The 22,775-nt window shown below is 46.1% G+C and overlaps 1 protein-coding gene and 1 long non-coding RNA gene across 5 annotated transcripts in view; one reads left to right on the top strand and one right to left on the bottom strand.

Annotated features, from left to right (window-relative positions):
• The window catches only part of NHS (NHS actin remodeling regulator), a 340,674-nt gene that overhangs the window by 46,295 nt on the left and 271,604 nt on the right, over positions 1–22,775 (bottom strand). For both annotated transcript variants that reach the window (XM_047843171.1, XM_047843172.1), the window contains exons 2-3: positions 5,810–5,962; positions 1,252–1,385 (exon numbers count right to left, since the gene is read on the bottom strand). In XM_047843171.1, coding sequence (XP_047699127.1) covers positions 1,252–1,385; positions 5,810–5,962 — 287 coding nt within the window. The remainder of the gene's footprint in view (positions 1–1,251; positions 1,386–5,809; positions 5,963–22,775) is intronic.
• Positions 1–22,775, top strand: part of LOC125156912 (uncharacterized) — a 71,852-nt gene that overhangs the window by 48,130 nt on the left and 947 nt on the right. The gene's annotated exons all lie outside the window — the stretch shown is intronic.

The raw sequence follows: 22,775 nt of genomic DNA, 5'->3' as shown, positions 1-22,775 counted from the left end.
ATGTCTGTGTGTTGTTCGCTATCACTCACTGTTTTATCTGGATATGGTACATCATGCAGATTCATTTAGATGAAGTCTCTTCTCAGCTGCATGTTTGGTGTCATGTGGTCCAAATATTTCGCATCTATTTTGCATAGTGTAAAAACCATAAAGGTGCAGGGTGTATTATCCTACATACAAACTTCATTTCATGTGAAAACCTCAACTTGGACCCACACTTGTAACTTCTTTAGATTTTGGCCTCAAACCAGAATGACAAAGGAGCAGGGATCCACCCACTCTGGCAGCCATGTGGGCTGACTGGGTCACAGAAGTCATTGCCCCTCCTCAGAGGGTCCGGTCCCAGTCCCTGCAGCCTTTTCTCTTGCAGCAATGTGCAGCCCTTGTGAGCCTAATGCATAGATCTGTGTTCTGCGTCCCCTCCAGGTCTGAGGGGTAGAACTTGAATGGAAGATCAATTCTATAGGTGAGCACTTATCCCCACCGAGGCCTTAGAAAGCACACCCAGGGTGATGGACTTTGTAGGTGTTCTCGGCTCATCTGTGGTCCATCCTTGGGGCTTGGGCTGCATTACAGCCACACCCACCCAGGCAAAGCTGAAATCACTAGCAGTGAGGGGGGCCCTCTGGTAACTGGTTACCCTGCAGAACTAGCCTCCCTTATAGAATGGGGAAGCATAAAATGATGAAATGGTTCATCTTCATATGTTAAGTTTTCACATCATTTTTTTCTCAGCCCACCCCCACCAAGTCATCCACACGATCGCCTGCCAGTTAGCGCTTAACATTCAACAGTAACAGTTAACATATATCGAGGTCTTACTCTGTGCCTGGCACTGTGCTACATTCTTTCCATGTCTTATCTCATTTCACCCTCAAACTTTATGAGGTAGATGCTGTTAATATCCCCATCTTAGGAGGGAACTGAGGGCTAAGAAGGAACCTGCCCTACGTCTTTTAGCTTGTATGCAGGAAATCTGGTGTTTGAAGCAAGTTTTTCCCTCCGACGTTAGAGTCCTTAATTATTGCTTTGCTGCATTGTGCAACCAGTTAACTAAAAAAATACTTCTGAATCCCCACTCTATTCTCCAAAAGACGCATGAATGAAAGAGGGGAGAAGAAACTCCAGTTGCTCTCAAATGCCCATGATTTGCTCTCTCACGTGGCCCAGCTTCATCCACTGTGACTCCCAAGACCCACTCATGCTTTCTGATGAGCAAGGACAGGGCTGCTGGCTGGCCGCCAAGCTCACCGTTAAGAAGTGCCGGTCCTTTACTTCGCGCCTCCTCTGGCTGTGAGCTGGGGGGTAGGCTGGCAGTGGAGGAGCCACTACAGAAAGGGGGACAGCGGCTCTCTGCTCCCGGCGATCGCTCCGGCTGCGGTGTTCTAGGGGCAGAAAAAGCAACGATACAGAAACATCCTTGGCATTTTCCATTTCTCTTTCCCCTTTGGGAGGATGAGCAAAAGGCTAGAAAAAAGTTTTTGCTAATCTAGCTCATCTGTATACCAAGTAAGATTTTTAGAATGGTTCCAAACTAAACGTTCACTTCACATTAATATGAAGACTGGCGCTTACATTTTAGTGGGTCCATCTTGTAATCTTTCTACAAGATGGCTCACTCTGAGTCTGGAAAAAGCAGTACATTTTTCAACATGCCTCATTTCAAAACAACGTGAGCAAAACAAAAAAAAAAGTCTAGGACAACGGGGGAAGATTTGGTGACATTAATGCTGGAGTGGACAGTAGGCACAGACGTGCCAGAGTCTCCTGGGGAGTGCCAGAAACACACACTCCCAGCCATCCAGTAGGTGGTGGAGCCAGTTCACGCTGGCTCAGGAGTGCTGATTGCTAGGTGTTCAGGAATTTTGCAAACCAGTTTTGAAACTACTGGTGGCTTAGAAGTGGGCCACGGTGGGAGTATTTACATCACAGAAATTAGTGGGTACTACACATCAGGGCTTTTATCTTTCTATCATGCAATTATTTATTTATCTACATTTTCTTTTCTAGAAAACCTGTGACCACACCATTGCAGCCGTCTAAGCCCCATCATGTATAACACTCAAAGGGCTTTGAAATCCTGGGCTCCTAGAGAAAGTATAGGAATCCCAATGAGGACAGTTGGCCGATTTAGGAGTAAAGCTACCTCTGGGGAAAGCCAAGAAATTTCCATGCGTGGGATGAAGTGCTCCTGGCTTCTTAACAAGAATCACTGCGGCATCAAGAGCACAGTTTTGTTCTCTGGGTGTCTCAGTGAGCTCCAAAGCACACCCTGCCCAACACACCACACTAACAGCCACCCTGCCTGCCCAATCCAGCCTACACTCCTGCCCAGGGCCTGAAATCTTATGACCCCTCACAAGTCCAAGGTACAAAGTCACATACTGGTAGGTAGTCTTTGCTAAACTGCCGCCACAGCCAGTGTTCATCAGAAAGACCTTTTGAAATAAATGTCTTTCCACTGCCACCACCTGTTTTTCTCTGCAAGCAAGCAGTGGGCTTTTCTAAACGGGCAGCACAAAGAAAAAGGTACATTTTAAAATTCATAACGAGTAGAATACAGGTGTCACTGGTTAGGAAAAGGTCAGAGGAAGGGAGTCAGGAGGGACATATCAACTCAATTTCCCATTCAGTTGCTCCCTTCCTACACTTTCTTAAATCTCTCTCTTTCATTTGCCCGAGGCTGGGAAGAGGCAGGCTAGATTAATGACTCCCTAATAATACTTTTTTTTCTGGCGGTGGGGTGGGGAGAACATTCATCTACTGGAGTCTGAAACTGCAGTAGACTCTTGGTCGTTATTCCCTTAGGCTAATGGAACTTAGACCTCAGCCCTGAACCTTGAAAGGAAGGAAATATAAAATATAAATCTCTCTTTATAGCCACTTAGTAATTTCTCCCTCTCTATTCTTAGAAACAAACAGTGGCATTACTTTAAGCCATTTGGCTCTGAGCATAAAGAATTGCCAAGAAAAAAGGGGGGGGAGAGGAATCAGGTTCTAATTTGAAATGCATTGAGGTGCAACTTGCTCTGGGAAGCCTTCTCTGAAGCTCCATGGCATGATCGGTCCTTTCCTCTGAGCACCCACATCCCTGTTGAATTCCCTGTTTACTACCTCACTAGACAGGTATTCCTCGTGGACAGGGCCCAAATGTTAGTTATTACCCTCTGAATCCTAGGTTTAGCACAATGCTTGGAGCTCAGTAGACTTTGTTGAAGGGACTGCTATTGAGCAGATCTCAAAAGCAGCCAATTTCTAAGGTTCTGATCTCAGTCCCATCAGCTCCCTCCTTACAGCCTCATCTCCAAAAGGAGCACAGTGCTGCCGCCACCACAGCTTCACTTGTCTCTGCTTCATTATCCACTCACTGCTGATGGAAGCCAGGACCTTTGGGCTGTCCAAATAGAGAACCTACAGGGAGCTTACTCCGGCGACTGCGGAGCAAGGCCCTTGTCGGCTAGCTATTAGTCACGGCCACCAGATGGCAGAAGTGGTATTCTGATGAATGCAGTGCTAAGCTACTATGTTTCCGGGACAAGGTTAAAAAAAAAAAAAAAAAAAGTCACTTTCTAATTTTAATTCCACGCTGCATGTTTTTAATTCTATGATGCCTATAATTCCTGTTTATGGCTCTCTGCAGTGCTATTAAAACTACTACACCCAAGATTTGCTGTTGAGACAACCTCAAAGAAAGCCAGTCTGGGAGGGCGAGACACAGCTCTGAGGTCTTCCAAAACCCCAGGAGGCCCTGTATCCCTCTCAGTCCCCAGGAGGAAGTTCTGAGAAAACTGATATTGGCACTGGCTGTTCCTCAGTTCTGTCATTGAGTCCAAAGCTGACAACACAGTGAAATGGGATAGTGTACAAGCAGCTTGATGTTATCTGGTTGAATCTGGGAAAATCTAATCAGGGATGACTTATGAATAATAATAAAGGGATAAAAATAATTGTGTCTAAAGGGCTACCACAACTCAAGCTCTCTGATGATGGGATCAGAGAAAGTATTTAGTGAGAATGATCAGACTCCCCTGTCATCGTTCTATGCCCTCTATGCTCAACCAGTTTTTTACAGAATTTGATTTACTTACACATTCATTGAGGACCTACTTTGTGTCAGGTTCATGCTAAGTGCTTTGAATAAAAATGAATAAGATCTCATCCTAGCTCTTCAGTTGCTCATGGATTAAGAGTGGAGATAGGCTTGTAAGAGGTTAGTTATAAGCTTGTAAGTGGCACGATTGGGAGGAGTCAAAGGATAGTATTAGGGGAAAGGGGCCTAATCGAGGCTGCAAAGGAATGGGGAGTATGTTAAGGAAGATTTCCAGAAGGTGGCCTGCACTAAAAATTTGGTAAAGAAGGACTTTTCAGCCAACCATAAAATCGAAGTGACTCAACTTTAAAAATCAAAGTCAATAGTAAGAAGGCCAGAGATACCTCTAGAGAATACCCATCATCACTCTTCATCCTAAGTGTCACAGTATCTGCTACTAATAACCAAGGGGCATTTTTAGCAACAGTTGCGTTAGGGATATTAGTAGGTTAATTCTTTCATTAAAGGGGGAGAACACAGGGATATGGGAAAAGGGAGAAGTCATACACATGTGGAAGAAAATAAGCTGAAAACAAATTTGTCATTTCTCCATCCTGCTAGTGACATTATTTATTTTATTTGAATTGTAATGCTTTTGGAAGATACCATTCCTTAAAGGAACATAGGGAATTTGGAAAAAAGACATTGAATGTACAGATACCATCTGTCTCCACAGCGAAAATCTAAAGGCCGAAAAAGCTCGCCTGCCAACTTCTCATACCCAATTTAGGGGTCTCTAAAAGGGTGATGCCAGTTTTTAATCTCCTTGTCCTAATTAGAATGGTTTTGAGCCCCTGGAAGGTAAGAGAAGGCTGTTATCTTCTACTTTGTTCTGTGCCTGTCTCTGGCTTTCTCAGAATGAAAGAGAAAGAGAAATATTTATTTTCCTAGGACACAGTGTATGGTGAGGAGGAAAAGAGCTCTGGCCAGGGGTCTGGAGGCCTGGCTCTGAATCTTGGCACTCTACCTAAATGGGCTGTGTGTGACCCTAAGCGAGGTTCCGGACTTCTCCGAGCTGCCACTCACTCCGCTGTAGAATGGTTCTCAACAGGAGCGGGATCCCCTGGGGCAGGGGGTAGGGGGGCAGGTTTAGGCAGGAGCCAAGGACGACAGCCCTCCTACAATGCACAGGATGTTCCTAAACAATGAAATAGTGCTCTAGGTCCCACAAATGTCCTATCAGAATTTCCTGTAACAGAAAAGCCTAGAACCTATTTCTGAGTCAAATCTAATTCTCTTTAAATTATAATCCAAAGGTTTTTTTTCTAGTCTTTTTTTGCTCATGCTTAATATATGCAGAACATACCAGTTTTTATGGTTGTGTCCTCTGCCCTTTCATTTCCCTCTACTTTTTGTTCAGAATGGCTTCTGATTGTCTTGACTTAATCCAAACCTACTTTTGATAGGCACAGACATCTGACTGCTTTATTATGTCTTCTAGTGCAGTCGTGCCCAGGCATTGTATACTGCAAATATCAGAAATAATTTTCCTTTGAAATTCTTTTTATTATCATATTCAGATCATGCTATTTTTAATTATGTATATAATTACCCACGAATTTCATTTCAGGGTAGAAAAGGGATCATTTCGAAGTACTTGCTATGTAACAAGGGATGGTGCCGGAACTGATGGCACAGAGAAAGAACCCCCCCCCTCAGATGGACAAGGTCCATGCCCTCTCCCTGAAAATCAACACCCCCAATCCCGGAATCAGTCACCTCTGCGCAGGGCTTGCGGGCTCTGCCGGGCACGGCGGTGCAGCTCCTCCACGCAGGGCGGCCTCGTGGCCGGGAGGAAGATGTTTCTCTGCTGGTGCCACGGGGCGCGGTAGTATACGCTCAGCTTACTCTCAATGTCCAGGTTGGAGACGGCTGTGAGACAGAGAGAGAAACGGGGTGTTATACATCACAAGCTTTAAATTGTGCATCTGGCAGACTCTGGGTGGGGAGGGGGGCAGGGGCGGGGAATCTGTGTGGAGTGGAAGTCCAGACTGCTGCATTCACATCAGGAACTCACACAAGGCTGGGGAAAGGTTTGTGGCTTACAGTATGGAAAAAGACACCCTTTGCCCCCGAGCTAAGGGATGGGAGACCCCAGGACACCAACCATCTGCCTGTGACCAGCTAACATCCTCTCCACACCTTTCATTTTATGCTCTCTGACACAGTCACTCATCAACCTGGACAAACTCCTGGCCAGCCTTGCTTAGGGGGTGGCATGGGAGGTCCTGCCTTCCAAGAATGCAGAGGGGCGCCTGCGTGGCTCAATCAGTTAAGTGTCTGACTCTTGATTTTGGCTCAGGCCATGACCTCACGGTTCGTGAGTTTGAGCCCCACATGGAGCCTGCTTGGGATTCTTTCTCTCTTCCCTCTCTGCCCCTCCCCTCCCCCAAATAAATAAATGAACGTTTTTTAGAAAGTATGCAGACAAAAGCCTCAGGAATGAGTCAAAAAGGTCACCCCAGCTCCAGTCTTCTGGCCACAGGGCCTGGAACTATACTTCTGTACACCTGCTCCTGATGCCCACCTGAACTTTGCTTCTCCCCTGTCTTGTTGTCTCCTGTGACCCTGGGCCCCCAACCCTCACTGTTTCACCTTACCCTGCCTATCACCTGCCGACTCCATTGCCTGCTGTCTTTCGAAGCATTGCTCAGCTTCCCTAGTTTCATGCAGGGGAGAGGACATGCACTGAAGAGCCCATTACAGAGGTCCCAGGGGTTCAGTGAGGAAACCAGGCAGCGCTGGTGAGAAGAGGTGTACCGTCCTTGCAACTCGTAGGGAAGGAGGCCTCTTTCCCCCAAACACAGCATTTAACCTCAAGGTCGTCTTCATGCACACACTGAGTCTAGGATGGAGATCCACCATGAGTTGAAGACAAATTCTTATGGGAGGAAATGGTTCTAAGCAGGAAGATTTTGGTTAGGAAGTTACTGCACAGAGGAATTCCGGAGCACCTGGGCAGCTTGCCAGCCTCAGGAATGGTGAGAACTGGCCCCCAGTGCTTCACCAGCCAGGCCTGCTATCCAGACCAGACCCCTGTTCCTCCCAGTCTCGTCTCCTTCCACTGCTTTCCCTCTTTCCCCCAGTGTGTGATTTGGGGGTGTTCTGCCCAACCATTTATTCCCGTGCCCCAAACAAATTTTTGGTTCTTCTTTGATCCTTTTCTTTTTGAAGTCTGGTTTATCATTTCACTTGTCTGGGAAACCTTGCACAGAACCAGATAATCTACAGATAAAGCAGAAAGGCAAATGGAAAAGGAGGAACGATAGTTTTGTAGAAGGAAAATAGAAAAAAACTGGGGAAAATACAACCTTTGGATAATTAATCCCTCCCACCCAGTACTACATTTATGGCAGTTATTTTTGGTTTTGGTTTTGTTTTCTAATGCAGTCTTCAATAGTGGGTTTTTTTCCCCTAGAATAATGCATCATAACCACAAAGACTGCCAATAGAAACAAAGACATATTTCCCAAGATGCTAAAGAAACATCACATGGACAGGGTCAAAGGGACAATGCCATACCTCTAAAACAGTGCCATCCAACAGAAGTTTCTGTGATGATTAAATGCCCTATTAGCTGTGCCATCCAATGTGGTAGCCACTAGCCACACTGGCTATTAAACAATTTTTAATTTTTCAAAAATTTAAGTTTAAACAGCTATAGGTAGCTATTCTACTGGACAACCATAAACAAATACTCTGTTCTATTCTCTCACCTTCAACTACAGAGCAGATTACTCCCTTTGACCTAGATTGTTTTCTTCCTTGGTGTTTAATCTCCAAGAAGAAATTCAGGCCCAAGGGTTAGAGATCCCAGGATGATCTCCCTGGGTAGGGGAGAGTATTCTTAGGGCAAAGTTCTGTGGGGCCAAGCATAAAGGCAGCAACTTTTCTTTCTTGAGTTACTCTATAACTTCAACCCTTTCCTTGTAAACTGTAAGTGCTTGGTGAACCAATCAGGGGTCACTGAGTCCTGGGGATAAGAAACCCTGGGAGGAATCCCTGAGGGAGAGACCAGCCTCTTCAGGCCTCACATGAGGTGGGTAGAAAGGGCAGGCCACATCTGGATCAGAGCCTCCCTCCTCTCCCATGTAAAGTAGGGGAAGTGCTGAGACAGAGGCTTTATTTAGCCACCCTTGGAGAAATGCTCTGGTTCAGTGACTAAGATTGACTAAAAAGTCAGCCCCTGCCTGCATGCAGAGGTCATTAGCAGACTTAACAGAGGCAGGTGGGAATTCATGTGCTCATGACAGCTGGAAGAAGGGACTGAACGGAGAGCTCGTCTGGGGAAAAGAGGAGGCCAAGAAGCTCAGTGGGCAGTTCTAGGAATAGAGGGACTCCTGAGCATCTCCTGTCCCAGGCCCATCCTTTCAGGAAGGTAGGAGCCAGGATTCAGGGCTGGGTCCAGGTGACTTGGGGATAGATCAGAAGGCTATATAGCCCCTCATTCCCATAGCACCACTGACGAGCAGCTCAGGATGTTAACTTTTGATAGCCCCTCAGAAACCATGGTCAAGTGATCATGGCTCCTTAACCTCAGTGTGGGGAAGAGCTGGGCTCCTGCTATTTATTTCAGCGTTCATCTGAAGAAAAGACTCAACCAGAAGTGCTTGTCAGAAACACAGATTCCTGGGCTCTGGCCTAGACTTCCTGAACCAGAATTTCCAACAGAGGCCTAGTAATCTCTGTACTTGAAAAGTGCCTCAGATTAGTTTTTATCATGAGGCATATGTGAGAAGCACAGAACGTTAAGTGATGATGCCTTGGGATCTTATGAGTGAAAGGAGACGGGCAACAAGGTAGGAGGGAAGAGACCGCTGCAAATGAAAACCTCTATCCACACCTGGGATGTTTTCCAAATAGCTCTTATGTCCTAGGCACAGTGCTGGGTGCTGGGATACAGCACAGAACAAAACCCACAAGAATCCTTGCCCTCCTGGAGCATCTGTTCTCTGGTTTTGTGGGAAAACGGTTTAGATGTAATCCTGCCTGGAGGCAGGAGGTTGGGAGAAGAGACCTCTGGCTGACTCCTGTGTTCTATTCTACCATTCCCGAGGGATAGTCTAAGACCTCTAGACTTCTAAAGACCCTAACACCAAAAACGTCATAGTCTCCACTCCTCCAACTCCACCTTTCTGCACAGGTTAATCCCAAATTAAGGCATAAATTAGCAATCACAAAACAAATGTAAAGAAGTTCTGTAAAATTCTCTTTCTTCGTTATTAAATATTAAATACAAAGTTATTTGGGGGAAAAAGCATTTTTCAGGTACCCCTGACTTGCTGATGCCATAAACACATTCTTGCTGTGCCTACTGGGCAAGGCAGCGCCGAGTTTCTGGGCTGCCACGCTCTGCCTGCTGCTCAGGGTTTTGGATTCGTAGATGCAAAGACTAACACAAGTTCCAGCACAGTCAGCCAAGTCACAGTTCCTAGGAAGACCCAGCTCTCTCAATGACAGCATTCAGGGCTGGGAATCCTTACCTCTCCCCATCCAGTCTGTTTCTTTATCTGCGGAGAAGCTATAATGGATTTCTGCCACGCATTAGCAGGTAAACATTTTACTCATCAGTTGCTACAATTGTGTTTATCTCTTAGACGGGGAAGGGAAGGAAAACTCTTTAATCCCTTTGCTTTCAGTTTTGTCCTTTGGTTACAGAGCATTAACTAGTATTATGTGTCCACTGGAGGCAGACATACAGGCACTAATGGAGCTCTTCCAGGGAAAACTCCCATTTTCCTTCTTAAAAAAAAAAAATGTATTCCTTTCTGTAAGTAACAGTTCAATGAAAGTTTAATACACTCATTCATAAGCTCATTGCACCACTGCCATTTCAAAGTTGTCAGACATCTTCACATGCACTCTGCACCCTTCTCTTCCCTGTTTAACAGTTACACCATGGCTCAGCCATGAGAGCTAGTGGGCTTAGTACTCCCAGTAATGTTCTTCCTCATAAAAATACTACAAAGAGAAGCAAGAGTTTCTCCTCTGCTTATTTGGATACATCAGGGGCCCGTCTGTGGTAGGCGGAATTCTAGGAGAGCCTTCAAGATTCCTGTCCTCTTGTGTGTGTACCCTGTGTTGTCCCCCACCCCCCTTGAGTGTAGGTGGAACCTGGGAATTATGTTACATTATATGGCAATGGAGATTTTGAGATCCCTATTCCCGTGACTGTGAGTTAATCAAAAAGATAATTTTCTTGAGTGTATCTAGCCTAATCAGGTGAGCCCTTAAAAAAAAAAAAAGACAAGCAGCAGCAGAGAAATTTTCTTGTCGCCCTTGAAGAAACAAACCGCCACACTGTAGAGAAGGCTGAGTGGCAAATAATGGCAGACAGTAATAGCGGACGGCCTCCGTTCTACAAGTTCAAGGAAATGCGTTTTGCCAACAACCACTGCGCTTGGGGGAAGCCCCCAGGCCTCAGATGAGAACTCAGCCCCAACGAAAACCTTGACTGCAGACAACTGGGACCCTGAGCAGAGGACCCCAGTGGACCTGTGCCCAGACTCCAGACCCATGGAAACTTCAAGATAATAAATGGATAGTGTTTTAAGCTGCTACATTTGTAATATGTTGTTACGCAATAGAAAACTAATCCACCCTCCCACTATTGCATCTATTTTCCTAGAGCCAGTTGCTTGCCTTGCCTGGTACTTGTCCTCTCCTTCCTTTGTTATTGCTCTCCAAAAAAGGGGTAGATAAGGGCATGGATTACAATGGGAAATAGGGCTATGTGTCTCATTTTTATCCCCTACAGCAGAAAAAAGGTTCTGGGCTGTTTCATTTCTCCTGTCCAAAACTATAGGCTCTCACTAGGAGCTCCGCTACATGCCAAGCTGGTCATCAGGTGTATTACACTCATGGGATTTTCACACAACCTAAAGATTAAAGTACTACTCCCATTTTACAGATAAGGAAAAAGAAATCAGAGAGAGTTTGTAAATTTCCAAAGTCTCACACACCTGGCCAGTGGATGATCTGGGACTAGAAACTCTGTCTGTTTGGCTTCCAAGCTGCTGCTCTTTCCCAAACAAGTACTGAAATGTTTGCCTAAACTAAGGCTGATTGGGGACGGGTGTAGAGTAGGCTGTCTGCCACATAAAAAGTATCTAGTGCTTCTCAAAATAAAAACCAAAGATTCTGAATTGCCACTGTCTATATCATGCATAGGATTAGGTGTAACCAGGGACTGAGTGAATCTTCCAGAAAGTGCCCAGAAGATCTGTCATATTCCAGAAATACAGACACCGTAAAACCAAACTGCTGAAAGAGAATACCATTGTAGGAGATGTCCACAGGGCAGTGAAAAGTCTTTATAGACTGAACTTAGTTCATTTCCCTGTCAAACTCTGAATATAATGTAATTGTCTAGACCTGATGCATAGTGATGTATTGAAAGCGCAGATCTGGTCACTGGGTTCATCTGAAATGAAGTGACTTGGAAGTGGAGGAAAACTAGTGGCTGCCACTCTCTTGGAAGGGCCGTTTCTAAGGACAGGAAGGGGCTCGCGTTTAGGAACGGTTGCGAAGGGGTAAAGATAAGGCGGAAATAGAATCTTGCCCTTGGCCTCTCCTGTCCTGCGAGGGCTGGTACTCATTCACTGCTGCTTTTTCTGGCCTAACTTCTCATTCCCTTACAGGTTGATCAGCCGTAGGAGGAGTGCAAAATGCTTACCCCTGGCCTGTCTTCCAAGCCCCTCTGCACCCCTGCCGCTGACTCTTTCCCCGTGCTGCTCCTTCCTTCTCTCAAGCTCTCCAGAATTGAAAAGGGGAAGGTGGCAGCCGAAATCAAAGTCTGAATGCTGTGTGTGGTGAAAATTTCAGAGAGATGTCCAAAGGGATCCAGAAACGGAATTGCCTTTTGGATTTTTAAATATTCTTAGAGTGCCTACAGGTATAACTACCCACGTCCACCTAACTAACCTTCCTTCCCTCCCACCCATCACAAGGATTTCTTGCCGGGAACACATTTCTCCACAATCCCATCCACTCTGATGCCCTGTGACAGAAAGCAGCAGGGAATGTGTTAGCACACGAATATATCAAGGAGCATCTGAGAGGGTCAGTGTCACAGATACGTCACCATCACCCATTTGCTCCCCAGGTCCCTGCTATGCTGAAGCCAATCCTCAGCCATAGTCAGCCTGGTAAGCAAAACAGAAATGTACTCCGGGTCTCTATTACTGCTGCCTGAGTCCTCAGATCTGTTGGGGAGCTAGGGAGGGAGGGTCTCACCAAGTGCAACCATTCATTCCCGCCTGCCCTTCCTTCCTTGGCAACCAGCCCCTTGCCTACTCTGCTTGGGGGTGTGGAGGAAGGAGCCAGATAGGGAGCATTGAGCTCCTGCCACTTCTAGAGCAGCCTGACACCAGAGCCGGGTTCCTAGTCTGTCCCTGCTGGACTTTTCTGGAGAACCACAGTAATTCAGAATTGTTTCCCACTGTGGACAAAGCATCCAATGGACCCCTCAGCATCAGAAAAATCTAGGCTTCCTAACAAGTTCCAGTGTCCTGAAACATTCCAGCACTCACAGAAAAGAACACATCTTGTGTATTTATTTATACACTAAAAGGATCTAGAACGATTTTTCCCCTAAAAATATTTCCCCAACTTCTAAAATAAAATAAGGCTGCATACTAGGAGTACTGTTTAATTATTGCTGTCACCGTTGTTGCTGTCTTCGTGTCTGACATCCTGTGGAAAGACCACTAGAGGCCTGGGTCCTACTGGCAGTTCTGTGCCCTTACACGAGTCACTGAACCTTCCCAGGAGTCCACTTCCCCATCTTTACAAATGGCGGTTTGGACTCTCTCCTGAGTCCTGTCCTGTGCTGCTTATGCCCGTTTTCTGCCGGTCACCAAGATAAGTGGGGCTGCAGTATGCCCAAGAAGGACTGTGTTCATGCTGGGGGAAAGACCCTGAGTTCTGGGATGGAAGGATGGGGACTCTTCACAGCAGCAGTGGATCCAAAACAAGTTACTCAACTCTTTAGGCCTCTGTACCCTCCTCTGCAAAGTGGGGAATCCTAGAGCCTTCCCGGCGTCGTTCAGAGGAGCCAATGAACCGACAAAGTCCTTGCCTCATCCCTGCTCACTAAATATTGTTCCCCTTCCTGAACTGGGAACAAAAGAAGACCAAGAAGCCAGGATTGGGGTCACAGTTCAAAAGAGGAAAGTCTGGAGCTCTCAAAGTTTCTTTTTTCTTTATTTGCCTGTCTTCTTGGTGAATGAAGTGTAAACAAAGATGAGGCCACTAGAGATCACTCTTTGGGGGAGGAGGGTCTTACAATCTGGAAACTAGAAAGAAGGCTGCCCACAGTCAGGGAGCCCGTGGCCTCTCTGACAGGTCGCACGTCCCCAGTCTCTGCTGTGGGTTTACTGGGGCAGCATTCACTGTAAGGACTTGGAGATCCTAATTCTCTGAGTCACTGTCAGAGCTGCAGCACTATGCATTCTCGGAAGCGGTTTATAATTTGCTTGTTTATCTTCAGGTCATTCTGCTGCCATGTTCTATACCATGCACTTCCTCCAGAATGTAAGCATGTAGCCATCTGTCGCAGATCAGCTATTGTTTTAAGAAAATTCCTTTAGGCATCTAACAGGGGCCCTCGGAAATTAAAGAGTTCTGTGTTTTTTCAAACCATAGGGCATGACACATTAGTGGATTGTGAAATCCGTTCAGCAGGTCAAGACTAGCATTTTTAAAACAATGAAATAGAAGAGAATAGGATAGAAAATACCAAAATGCACCGCACGTAGTAAGTATTGTTTGGTGAAGCGATTGTTTCTGTCGCGGGTGCGCATGCTGGTAAAAATGTGTTTCTTGCAATGGGTAGCAGTCAACACACCGAAAGCTGCTGTTTGGGCCACCCCTCTCATGTAATGATGAGGAAATCAACATTCAAAGATCTGGCCTGGGATCGCAGAACTGAGTTTTGGCAGAGGCAAAACCCAAGCTCAGGTCTCCTGACCCATGCACTTCCCTTGGCGACATCTTCCTCCCATGCCAGTGTCGAGCCTGGCTGTGGCGCCCTTCGGCTTGCTTAGTCACTATCTGCCACTCGACACATCCATCAGGTTCTACTTCCAAAACAAAACAAAAACCCAGAACCTCTCCTCTGTTCTCTAAGAAATCAGTCCTCTGGATTTTAGGGTTCCAGAAGCGCTTCAGCCAGCTGAGCCAAGAACAGGTTCCTCTGGGATGCTGGTGCTGCCAGGAAGCAGACCACATTCAAGTAGCATGAGTTTAAAGAAGGAGAGGCCAAGGCAACAAGTAGGCATTAGGGTGAAAAATATTAAGTTAGTGACATTCCACTGTTTTGCTCAAAAAAACTATCTAAATAGCTCAATGTAGTAATTAGGCCAACCCCAAGGTTAGCTTTGCCAGAGAGGACAGCATGTTCTTAGTGGTAGAGTGCTTCCTTTCCAACAACCTTGCTGCAAATGACCAGCCCATCACCAAGAAGTGACACATTTGTTCCAGTTTTCAAGACATGCGTACAGGAGCTTCAACTAGAGAGGGACGGATGGGGGCTCGGCTCAACACTTGCTTCACCAGCCTCACATCCCTTAAAGAGACACAGGCGGTTTTACAGGTTTGCAAACAGGTTCCGTGGAGAAAGGAGAACAATGATCAGAAATAAGGAATTTGATCTCTCAGGAGAACCAAATGGGTAGTTAAGAAATACTTCCAAGGGGTGCCTGGGTGGCTCAGTAGGTTAGGCGTCCGACTTGAGCTGAGACCGTGATCTCGTGGTTCGTGAGTTCCAGCCCCGCGTCGGGCTCTGTGCTATTGCAACAGAGCCTGCTTCAGATCCTCTTATCCCCTGCTCTCTCTGACCCTCGCATGTCGTGCTCTCTCTCTCTCTCTCTCTCACACACACACACACAAAATAAAAAAATAAACATTAGAAAAAGAAATACTTCCAAGATTTAGAAAAGGGTGAATGTCACAAATCTGTTTTCACAATTTGCAAACAACCAGGTGAGGTTGGTGTTCTTTCCTTTAAAAATTTTTTCTTAAATGTTAATTCATTTTTTGAGAGACAGAGTGGGACAGAGCATGAGTGGGGGAGGGGCAGAGAGAGAGGAAGACACAGAATCCAAAGCAGGCTCCAGGCACTGAGCTGTCAGCACAGAGCCTGATGTGGGGCTCGAACTCACGAACCTCGAGATCATGACCTGAGCTGAAGTCAGACACTTAACCCACTGAGCCACCCAGGCGCCCCTCTTCTTTCCTTTAAATTCAAGCAGGAAAATGGAGAAGAAAGAAGGCACTCTGGCCACTAAGATGAATATGGTGTTGTAAAGTCCCTTCATTTCTGCTCAAACTACAGATGTGATGTCATGCACATGGGCACTGGTGACATTCCAGAGAAGAAAGTGGAGCTGGAATGGGAGAAACAGGTCAGTGAAAGCCTGTGAAAATCACCTATTTCAGAAGACATTGCACACAGCCACTGGATGTAAGAGGAAAGGGTTCTGTTTCCAGTATGGTACATGGAGCCTCTTGTTTTCTTGGACGGATGCCCTTGGCTTGGTTAAATTATGAAGCAATAAGGTAATTAGCACATGACATCCAATTATATATGCTAATAAATCTCCTCTCCTAGGTAGAGATTAGGCTCTTAAAATTTACTTAGAGATCATCAGTGACAATGAAAAATTTAAAAATACTTGCAAAAGACCCCATATACCACCTCCACTGCACTTACTTAGAATTATTATTTGCTAATTAGTATCTTCGTAGGTAGAGGAGAAGTAATGCCCTTTAAGGGGCCAACAAAGAAGCTATGAATACATCAGCCTGCCAGCCAAAAGGAATTCTTTTCCAAGGACCTTTTCACTCCAAAACCTAGACATTTATAATGAGTTCTGTGCTCTCTATAAAAGACAAGGCATGGGGTGCCTAAAGTGGCTCAATTGGTTAAGTGTCTGACTCAGGTCATGATCTCATGGTTATGGCATCAAGCCCCATGCTGGGCTCCTTGCTAATCATGGAGCCTGCTTGGGATTCTCTCTCTGTCCCTACCCCACTTGCGCTCGCACGTGTGCATGCTCGCTCGCTCTCTGTCCCTCAAAATAAATTTTAAAAAACACGAGGCATGATTTCTGAGTGGGGAACACTTAATGCATGATATATCAAATCTGGAGTCAGAAAAGATGTGTTCTCTTGTGACTCAATTAGCTTTAGTCTAGCTGAGTCTGCGGTGATGCTCAGGGAGGCTCACTCTCCATGGACAGTGGCTCTTTCCCTATTTGCCCATGGAAGACAGACTCAGAGAATGAAGAGTTTGGTGTCCCCCAGAACAGGCACTGAGACAAAGGTTCATGTCCAAGTTTATTTAGGAGAGAACTCTAGGAAGCTACCAATCGGGAGTAATGGGGAAGTGAGAAAAGGAAGGGAAGAAAGCCAATAAAGGGTGCACTCATGAACACAGTGAGGAACTGGGGCTGGATCTATTGGCAGCCAGTGCAGAACACACATTTTAGAGGTGAGGGAGTTGGGGGATTTATCTGCTACTTCTAGAAAAGCAGGCTCCCTGGCCAGATAAAGCCCTCCAACAACAACTGCAGTGCCTGGGAGCTATAAATCAGGCTTCTGTGCACCGAAGTGGCAGGGCGAGGGAATGTGGTCAGGGTACCCGTAGTCTTGGGGGAGTTAGAAATGTAACCCTCACAGCACACAAACATGCATTTCAGACCTGGGATGTCTCGCTTGTGCTGCTGGCTAATGTGTGAAGTTCTCCGGTGCCAAAATGGCTCCAAATGGATTTGTTGTCAAAATCCCTTAAGCGTGGCAGTGAGGAAACCTGGTCAGACAGCTCTGGATTCTGGTAGGAACATTACCTGAGAGGGCTGCGGCTTGGAGGCCTGCCTGGGTGAGGCTGCCTTCTGCAAGGGCAGAGACCGGGCCTCCTGGCTCTTCCCAAGGTGCCGCTTCCTGTGTGGCACTGAGCTGGACCTCTCAAGGTCTGTCTCCTCCTCTGTCAGAGTTTTAAGGTGTGATAAGGTGTCCCAGGTTCACCTTGCATGTTTGCTGCCCAGACATGGAATCAGCCCTTTCCCCACGAAGCCCTGGCTCCCGTCAGAGGGAACAGGCTTTAAGAGAGCACACTCTGCATGCCACGGGCACTCATTTTTGCCGGGTTGTCATTGACTCTGAGATTTCTCAATAGAGCTAGAGAATATGTAAGTTTCAGAAGGTGAAGATAAATCCTGAGTTCAAACTGCTATTTCCAATTCAAATCTAAGATTACAGGTTTTAATTTAACTGCCTTGATTTTATAATTGATCTCTTTTCTCTTAGGCTAAAAATCTTGGTTGTTAATGACAGTGGCATAATTTCTTATTTGAATAGTCTCAAAATGACTACAATAAGACAACTGAACTCAGCCTTAGATTTCTTTCTGTTCTTTTGTCTTTAGGATATTTTCTACTGAAAATGGAGTACTTTGTTGAAAAGTCACATGCATTGGGGGCGCCTGGGCGGCTCAGTCAGTTGAGTGTCTGGCTTCAGTTCAGGTCATGATCTCACAGTCTGTGGGTTCGAGCCCCGCGTCAGGCTCTGTGCTGACAGCTCAGAGCCTGGAGCCTGCTTCGGATTCTGTGTCCCCCTCTCTCTCTGCCCCTCCCCTACTCATGCTCTCTCTGTCTCCGAAATAAATAAACATTTAAAAAAAGTTCAAAAAAAAGTCACATGCATTGATTGAAGGTGTCAAATACAAAGATTGTTAAGGTCCTGTACATTCCTTTGGGTGCTTAAAAAGAAAACTTGAGAGGCTCCTGGCCAGCCCATTCAGGTGGATCTAGTTCATAACTATCTAGTTTCTGCATTTTAAAAATATTTGAGGAAGAGTATGTGTACACACAAGTGGGGGGAGGGGCAGACAGAGAGGAGAGAGAGAATCCCAAGCAGGCTCCACGTTGTCAGTGCAGAGCACGACGTGGGGCTCAATCTCACAGACCATGAGATGACCTGAGCCGAAATCAAGAGTCGGACGCTTAACTGACTGAGCCACCGAGGCGCCCCAAGAAGGCTGAGAGGCTCCTGGCCAGCCCATTCAGGTGGATCTAGTTCATAAATAACTGAATCTATCTAAAGTTTCTGCATTTTTAATTTATAGTTTACTTGAACAAACCATACATCTTGCCCTTCACACTCATCTGCCCCATGGGTTGCAATATTTAGAAATATGGGAGGTCCTTCTCTTCCTCCCTTGTCTCTTGGGCACTCTGCCACTGGGCCTTGGAGGAGCTGGACTGGCTTTGGTGAAACCCACAGAGCACAGAGAAACCCACGTGGGGATGAGGAGAGCCTTTGATCTCCAGAAGAGTTGAAAACTCAAGCCTGGAGGTCTTGGCATATATCCCAGAGATCAAACACTTATGTTGGTACCTGCAGGGAAAAGGGAAATGAACTAGCCATTTTTGAATCCAGAGCCTGTGACAGAAACTCCACAAGCAATGACAGAACCTACTGTAGGCTACAGACCCATCAGGAGCTATGCATAACCTCTCTGGGGACCCCTCTTACCAAGCATTTGGGTGAGTGGACTACACGGAGGGATCAGACCACTTCACCTACGAATGACTGTGAATAAGCCCAAATACCAAAACTGGGCTGAACCATATGAAATTGATAAAATAGTTGGATATTGTCAATTTCCTATGGTTCAACTTTCTAGTTCTTAAATAAGCAAATGAGGATCCCAAACTCAACAATCTTTCTCCCTCCCAGGTTCAAGGAATTTCCGTCTTGCTTCTCTTCTCAGGTTGATTTATTAAGGAGGCAGTCAGAGGTGAGAGGAGAAGAGGGGGAAAAAAAGTTACAGCAGGCAACTGATTCTAGAGGGTCACATTAGAGAGCAAGGGCCTTGGGCCCCAGAGATGGCTGGCATGGTTCAGAGGCTCACCAGCGATCTCAACCTTAGTCCCTCCAAGTACACTGGAGTCCCTGTCTAATCACACTTGGGTCTGGGAAATAGAATGTGTCACCTCTTATTAAGTTCAAGGTATTGTGCAGACATACTTTAAGAGAAACCATTGGTGCCCCTGGGAGTTCATAACCTAGTAGCCACACTAGACAGATTAGATGATAATCCCACATGGGATCAAGTGTGTACCCTGAGAGAGGCCCAGAGTGCCATACAGGTTCAACAGAAATGCTCTGGGGCTCAGAAAGGGGTACAGGGAAGAGGGAGAAGTGGGAGGAGGGCTGACAGGATTAGCAGCGAGGATGGAAAACACCTGAAGAGAACCGCATGGGATTTCCATTTTGAGGTAAAAAGTTTTTGAGTATTGGCAGTTCCTATGAGGCAACGCAACATGAGGGTATGAAAGAGTCAATGTGGGTCCCAGGAGAAGCTCACCACAGCTCGACCAGGAGTTGTATGAAGCAGAGGGGGGCGGGTTAGGGGCCACCAAAGAGGCAGATACCAGCACTTAATGAGCACGCACACGAACTGGGCACTGGCTTCGACTCTTGAAAGAGGTAATCTCATTTGGTTCCCACGATAAAACCAGGAAGCACATGTGATTATCTGCAATTTACTGAAAAGGCGCAGAGAGGTTAAAAAAGTTGCCAAGGGCCCAAAGTTTGTAAATGCTAGACCTGGGACTTGAAAGGAGTACATCTGATTCCAAAGCCCCACACAGGAGCAGCTGTCCATGAGGGAAGACCCCGGTCACCCCAGAAAGGGAGACCGAAGTCATTCAGTGGAAAGCCCTGGTGACTGGGATGAGGGACTTGCTATGCCACCGCAAGTATCTTAGTTGCCCCCAAAGCAGAGCTCAACACAACTTGTTTGAGGATAGAGATGGGATTTACTGGGTGTTTTCTGCATCCTCCAGCTAAAAACAACAGTCTAGAACGCTGATCTGTATGTTAAGGAGCTCAACTATGTGGCTTGAAGGGACGTGTGCCTCAACTCTGTAAATGGTTCAATCTACATCTTGGGGCCTTTTCTGTCTTCTTTTAATTGACCCCCTTTCTTTCCCTGATCCCTTTTCTCCCAGACACATTCTATTCAGTACCCAGCTCAAGTTGGACCTCCTCCAAGAAGCCATTCAAGACCCCCAGGGCCCAGTTGGTTCATTCATTCACTGAGCAGTGAGTGATTAAGGACCTCCCATGTGCCAGGTAGTGTGCTAGCCACTGGGATACAGTGGTGGACATGATGGACAGAACCCTTGTCCTTGTGGAGCTTACATCTGGGTAGGAAGAATGCCAGGAAGTAAGTAGATTAATAAGAAAGGATGTAATCAGGTAGTAATAAGCACTTTGATGAGATAAAACGGGGGAAGGTGAGAGAAAGCAAGGCTAGTGGGAGGCGTGGCATGGAAGGAATGACAGTGGATACCTAATGACCTAGAGGGCCCGAGATTCTCAACTAGGCATCAGAGATAACCAAGGTAAGGGAGAAAGAGGGTCACTGTCCATATGGAACTGACCTTTAGTGGAATGACCTCTTCCTCTAGCTCAGCATGGAAGTCCAGCCTAGCTTATTGCCAAAGTCATTTCCTCTTCTTCCTGGGCGCACAGCTAGACGGCATTTTCCAGCCTCTCTTGCAATAAGGTATGGCCCTGTGTTGGGGGCTAGCAGTAGAACGTGGGCAAAAGTAATGTGCACCACTTCCAGCACAGCCCATGAAAACCTCCCATACATTCTCCTTCATGTTCTTGAGACCAAAGAAGCTACATACTGAAGATGGTAGATTCCTAAGACAGGAAGAAGGAGCCTGGATCCTTGAACTCTAGCTAGGAGAGGAGATACTCACCAGTGAAGACAAACCAATCTTGGATAATATGCAAGTTATAAATAAACCTGAATTGTATTCAGCCACTGAGATATTGAGGGTTATTTGTTATAGCAGCTTGCACTACGCTGATTCACTGAAGCCAGTGTGTCATTGCCATGGCTACTCTTTTGGCCCCTTCTTGGCCTAGGACATGGCCCCTATCGTATTACTATTTACTTTCATACTTTTTGTTCACTTCTCCTTCCTGGAGGTCCCATCCCCTCAACTCAGATGGCAACAGTAGAGTCAGAGGCTTGCCCTTCTTAGGCAGGTGCTTTGATAGCTCATCTGGTCATTAAAGTGGGATTCTGTTTTCATTGCTGTATCACGTTAGTGGAGGCTTTTATGGCCCTTTAAGTCACTTGTACTTTTAAATAGGGGAATGATCAGTGCTTTCATCTTTTCTCTTTTAGTTTGCTTAGAAGACCTGTTTTCTAGACTACCACAAAGTACAGTCCTTCCTTATCTTGGTCTTTCCCCAAATTATGATAATTTCTGAGTTGGTGGGGTTGGAGTCAACATGACAGTATCATCCGTATGTGGTTGTAGTTACTTGTTTCCCCATCAGACTGTTTGCTTTTTCAGGACAAAGAGTATTTCTTCTCTATATTTCAGCACTGTGTACAGTATTGGGCATATAGTAGGTGTTCAATAAATGCCTGCTGGATGAACAAATAAGGTTATATACAGTTGTTAAATATGCTGGTGTGCTATGGAAACAATTTGCAAAAGTTTTTGTTCTTCAGAAAACATCTCTGAAGCCACCCCTCAATTTACAGTAAGCATTAACAAAAGCTTTTTTTTGGAAACCAGACACATAGAAGTCAGGCTGAATTAGAAGTTGCGCTGGGGCATCCACGGAAATGAGGACTAGGCGGGAGGGCACGCTCAACAGGACTCAACTTTCTTGCTGTGTTAAGTGCTGGCTTTTTTTCCTACCTTCATTTGTTCTTTCTTCCCAAACCCTACCTCCAGATGACCTCTAGGAGTCTACAGGCAGAGTCCTTCTTTGTCCTGACACACACCTCCCTAAGTCACTGAGCCAGTGAAAACCGCGGGCACCTCGTTAGCCTAAACGCCGTGCTTTATTTCTCTTCAGTGCCAATTGCCGGGCGGTGGATGAGTGGCCAGGAGTGCCTCCCACCAGCCCATGCTGAGACCCCTTCTCAGTGCCCCCAGAGCAAGTGGCCCAAGCCCACGTGGGCTCGTGCCTTTGGCCCTGAATAGCAACTTTGAGAGTCACAAGGCAGAGACACTGGTAAGAGACAGAGTCACTGGTAAGAGACACCAAAGCCAGATCAATTTGGCAAAGAAGCACAATCAGGACAGGAATCAGACTCATGCAGCAACAGAAATTCAGGTTAAAACACAGAAGTCATCCAACCTGCACAGCAAACGGCATGAGTCGATGACCTCAGCCCCCAGACCTGTTCTGAGCCCAAGCGGTGGTCCAAGTCACACATAGGGTCACCTTACTTGTCCTAACAACAGATCAACCTCAGGAAGAGGGATTTGTGACAGAATTTCACCCACTACAGAAACAGCTGGCTAATCTGGTCATTCCAGTAATAAAGAAGAACCATTTATTATTTCATTACACTCACACAACCCATAAAACACCTTCTACACTGGCTGTTTCCCAAAAGTCGACAGTGAACTCAATCAAAGGTATAGATTCAGTCTTGTGTAGACACGGGACAGACCTCTTTTAGTGGGCTATCATGAGGCCCCTTCTGTCATTTCTGCAGGGAATTAAATATTTGGGCAGGGATGTTTACATGAAGATGTGAAGATACTGGAGAGAAAGCAGCTAGTACCTAAACACAACTTGGGAATCTCATTTTATTTAAGAATAAGTTTCAGTCAATGTTCTGACTTTTAAAAAA

Source organism: Prionailurus viverrinus, chromosome X (genome assembly GCF_022837055.1).
Source record: "Prionailurus viverrinus isolate Anna chromosome X, UM_Priviv_1.0, whole genome shotgun sequence".
NCBI classification, from domain to species: domain Eukaryota; kingdom Metazoa; phylum Chordata; class Mammalia; order Carnivora; family Felidae; genus Prionailurus; species Prionailurus viverrinus.
Note: the sequence above shows the minus strand (reverse complement) of the source record. Positions and strands in the feature narration are given on the sequence as shown.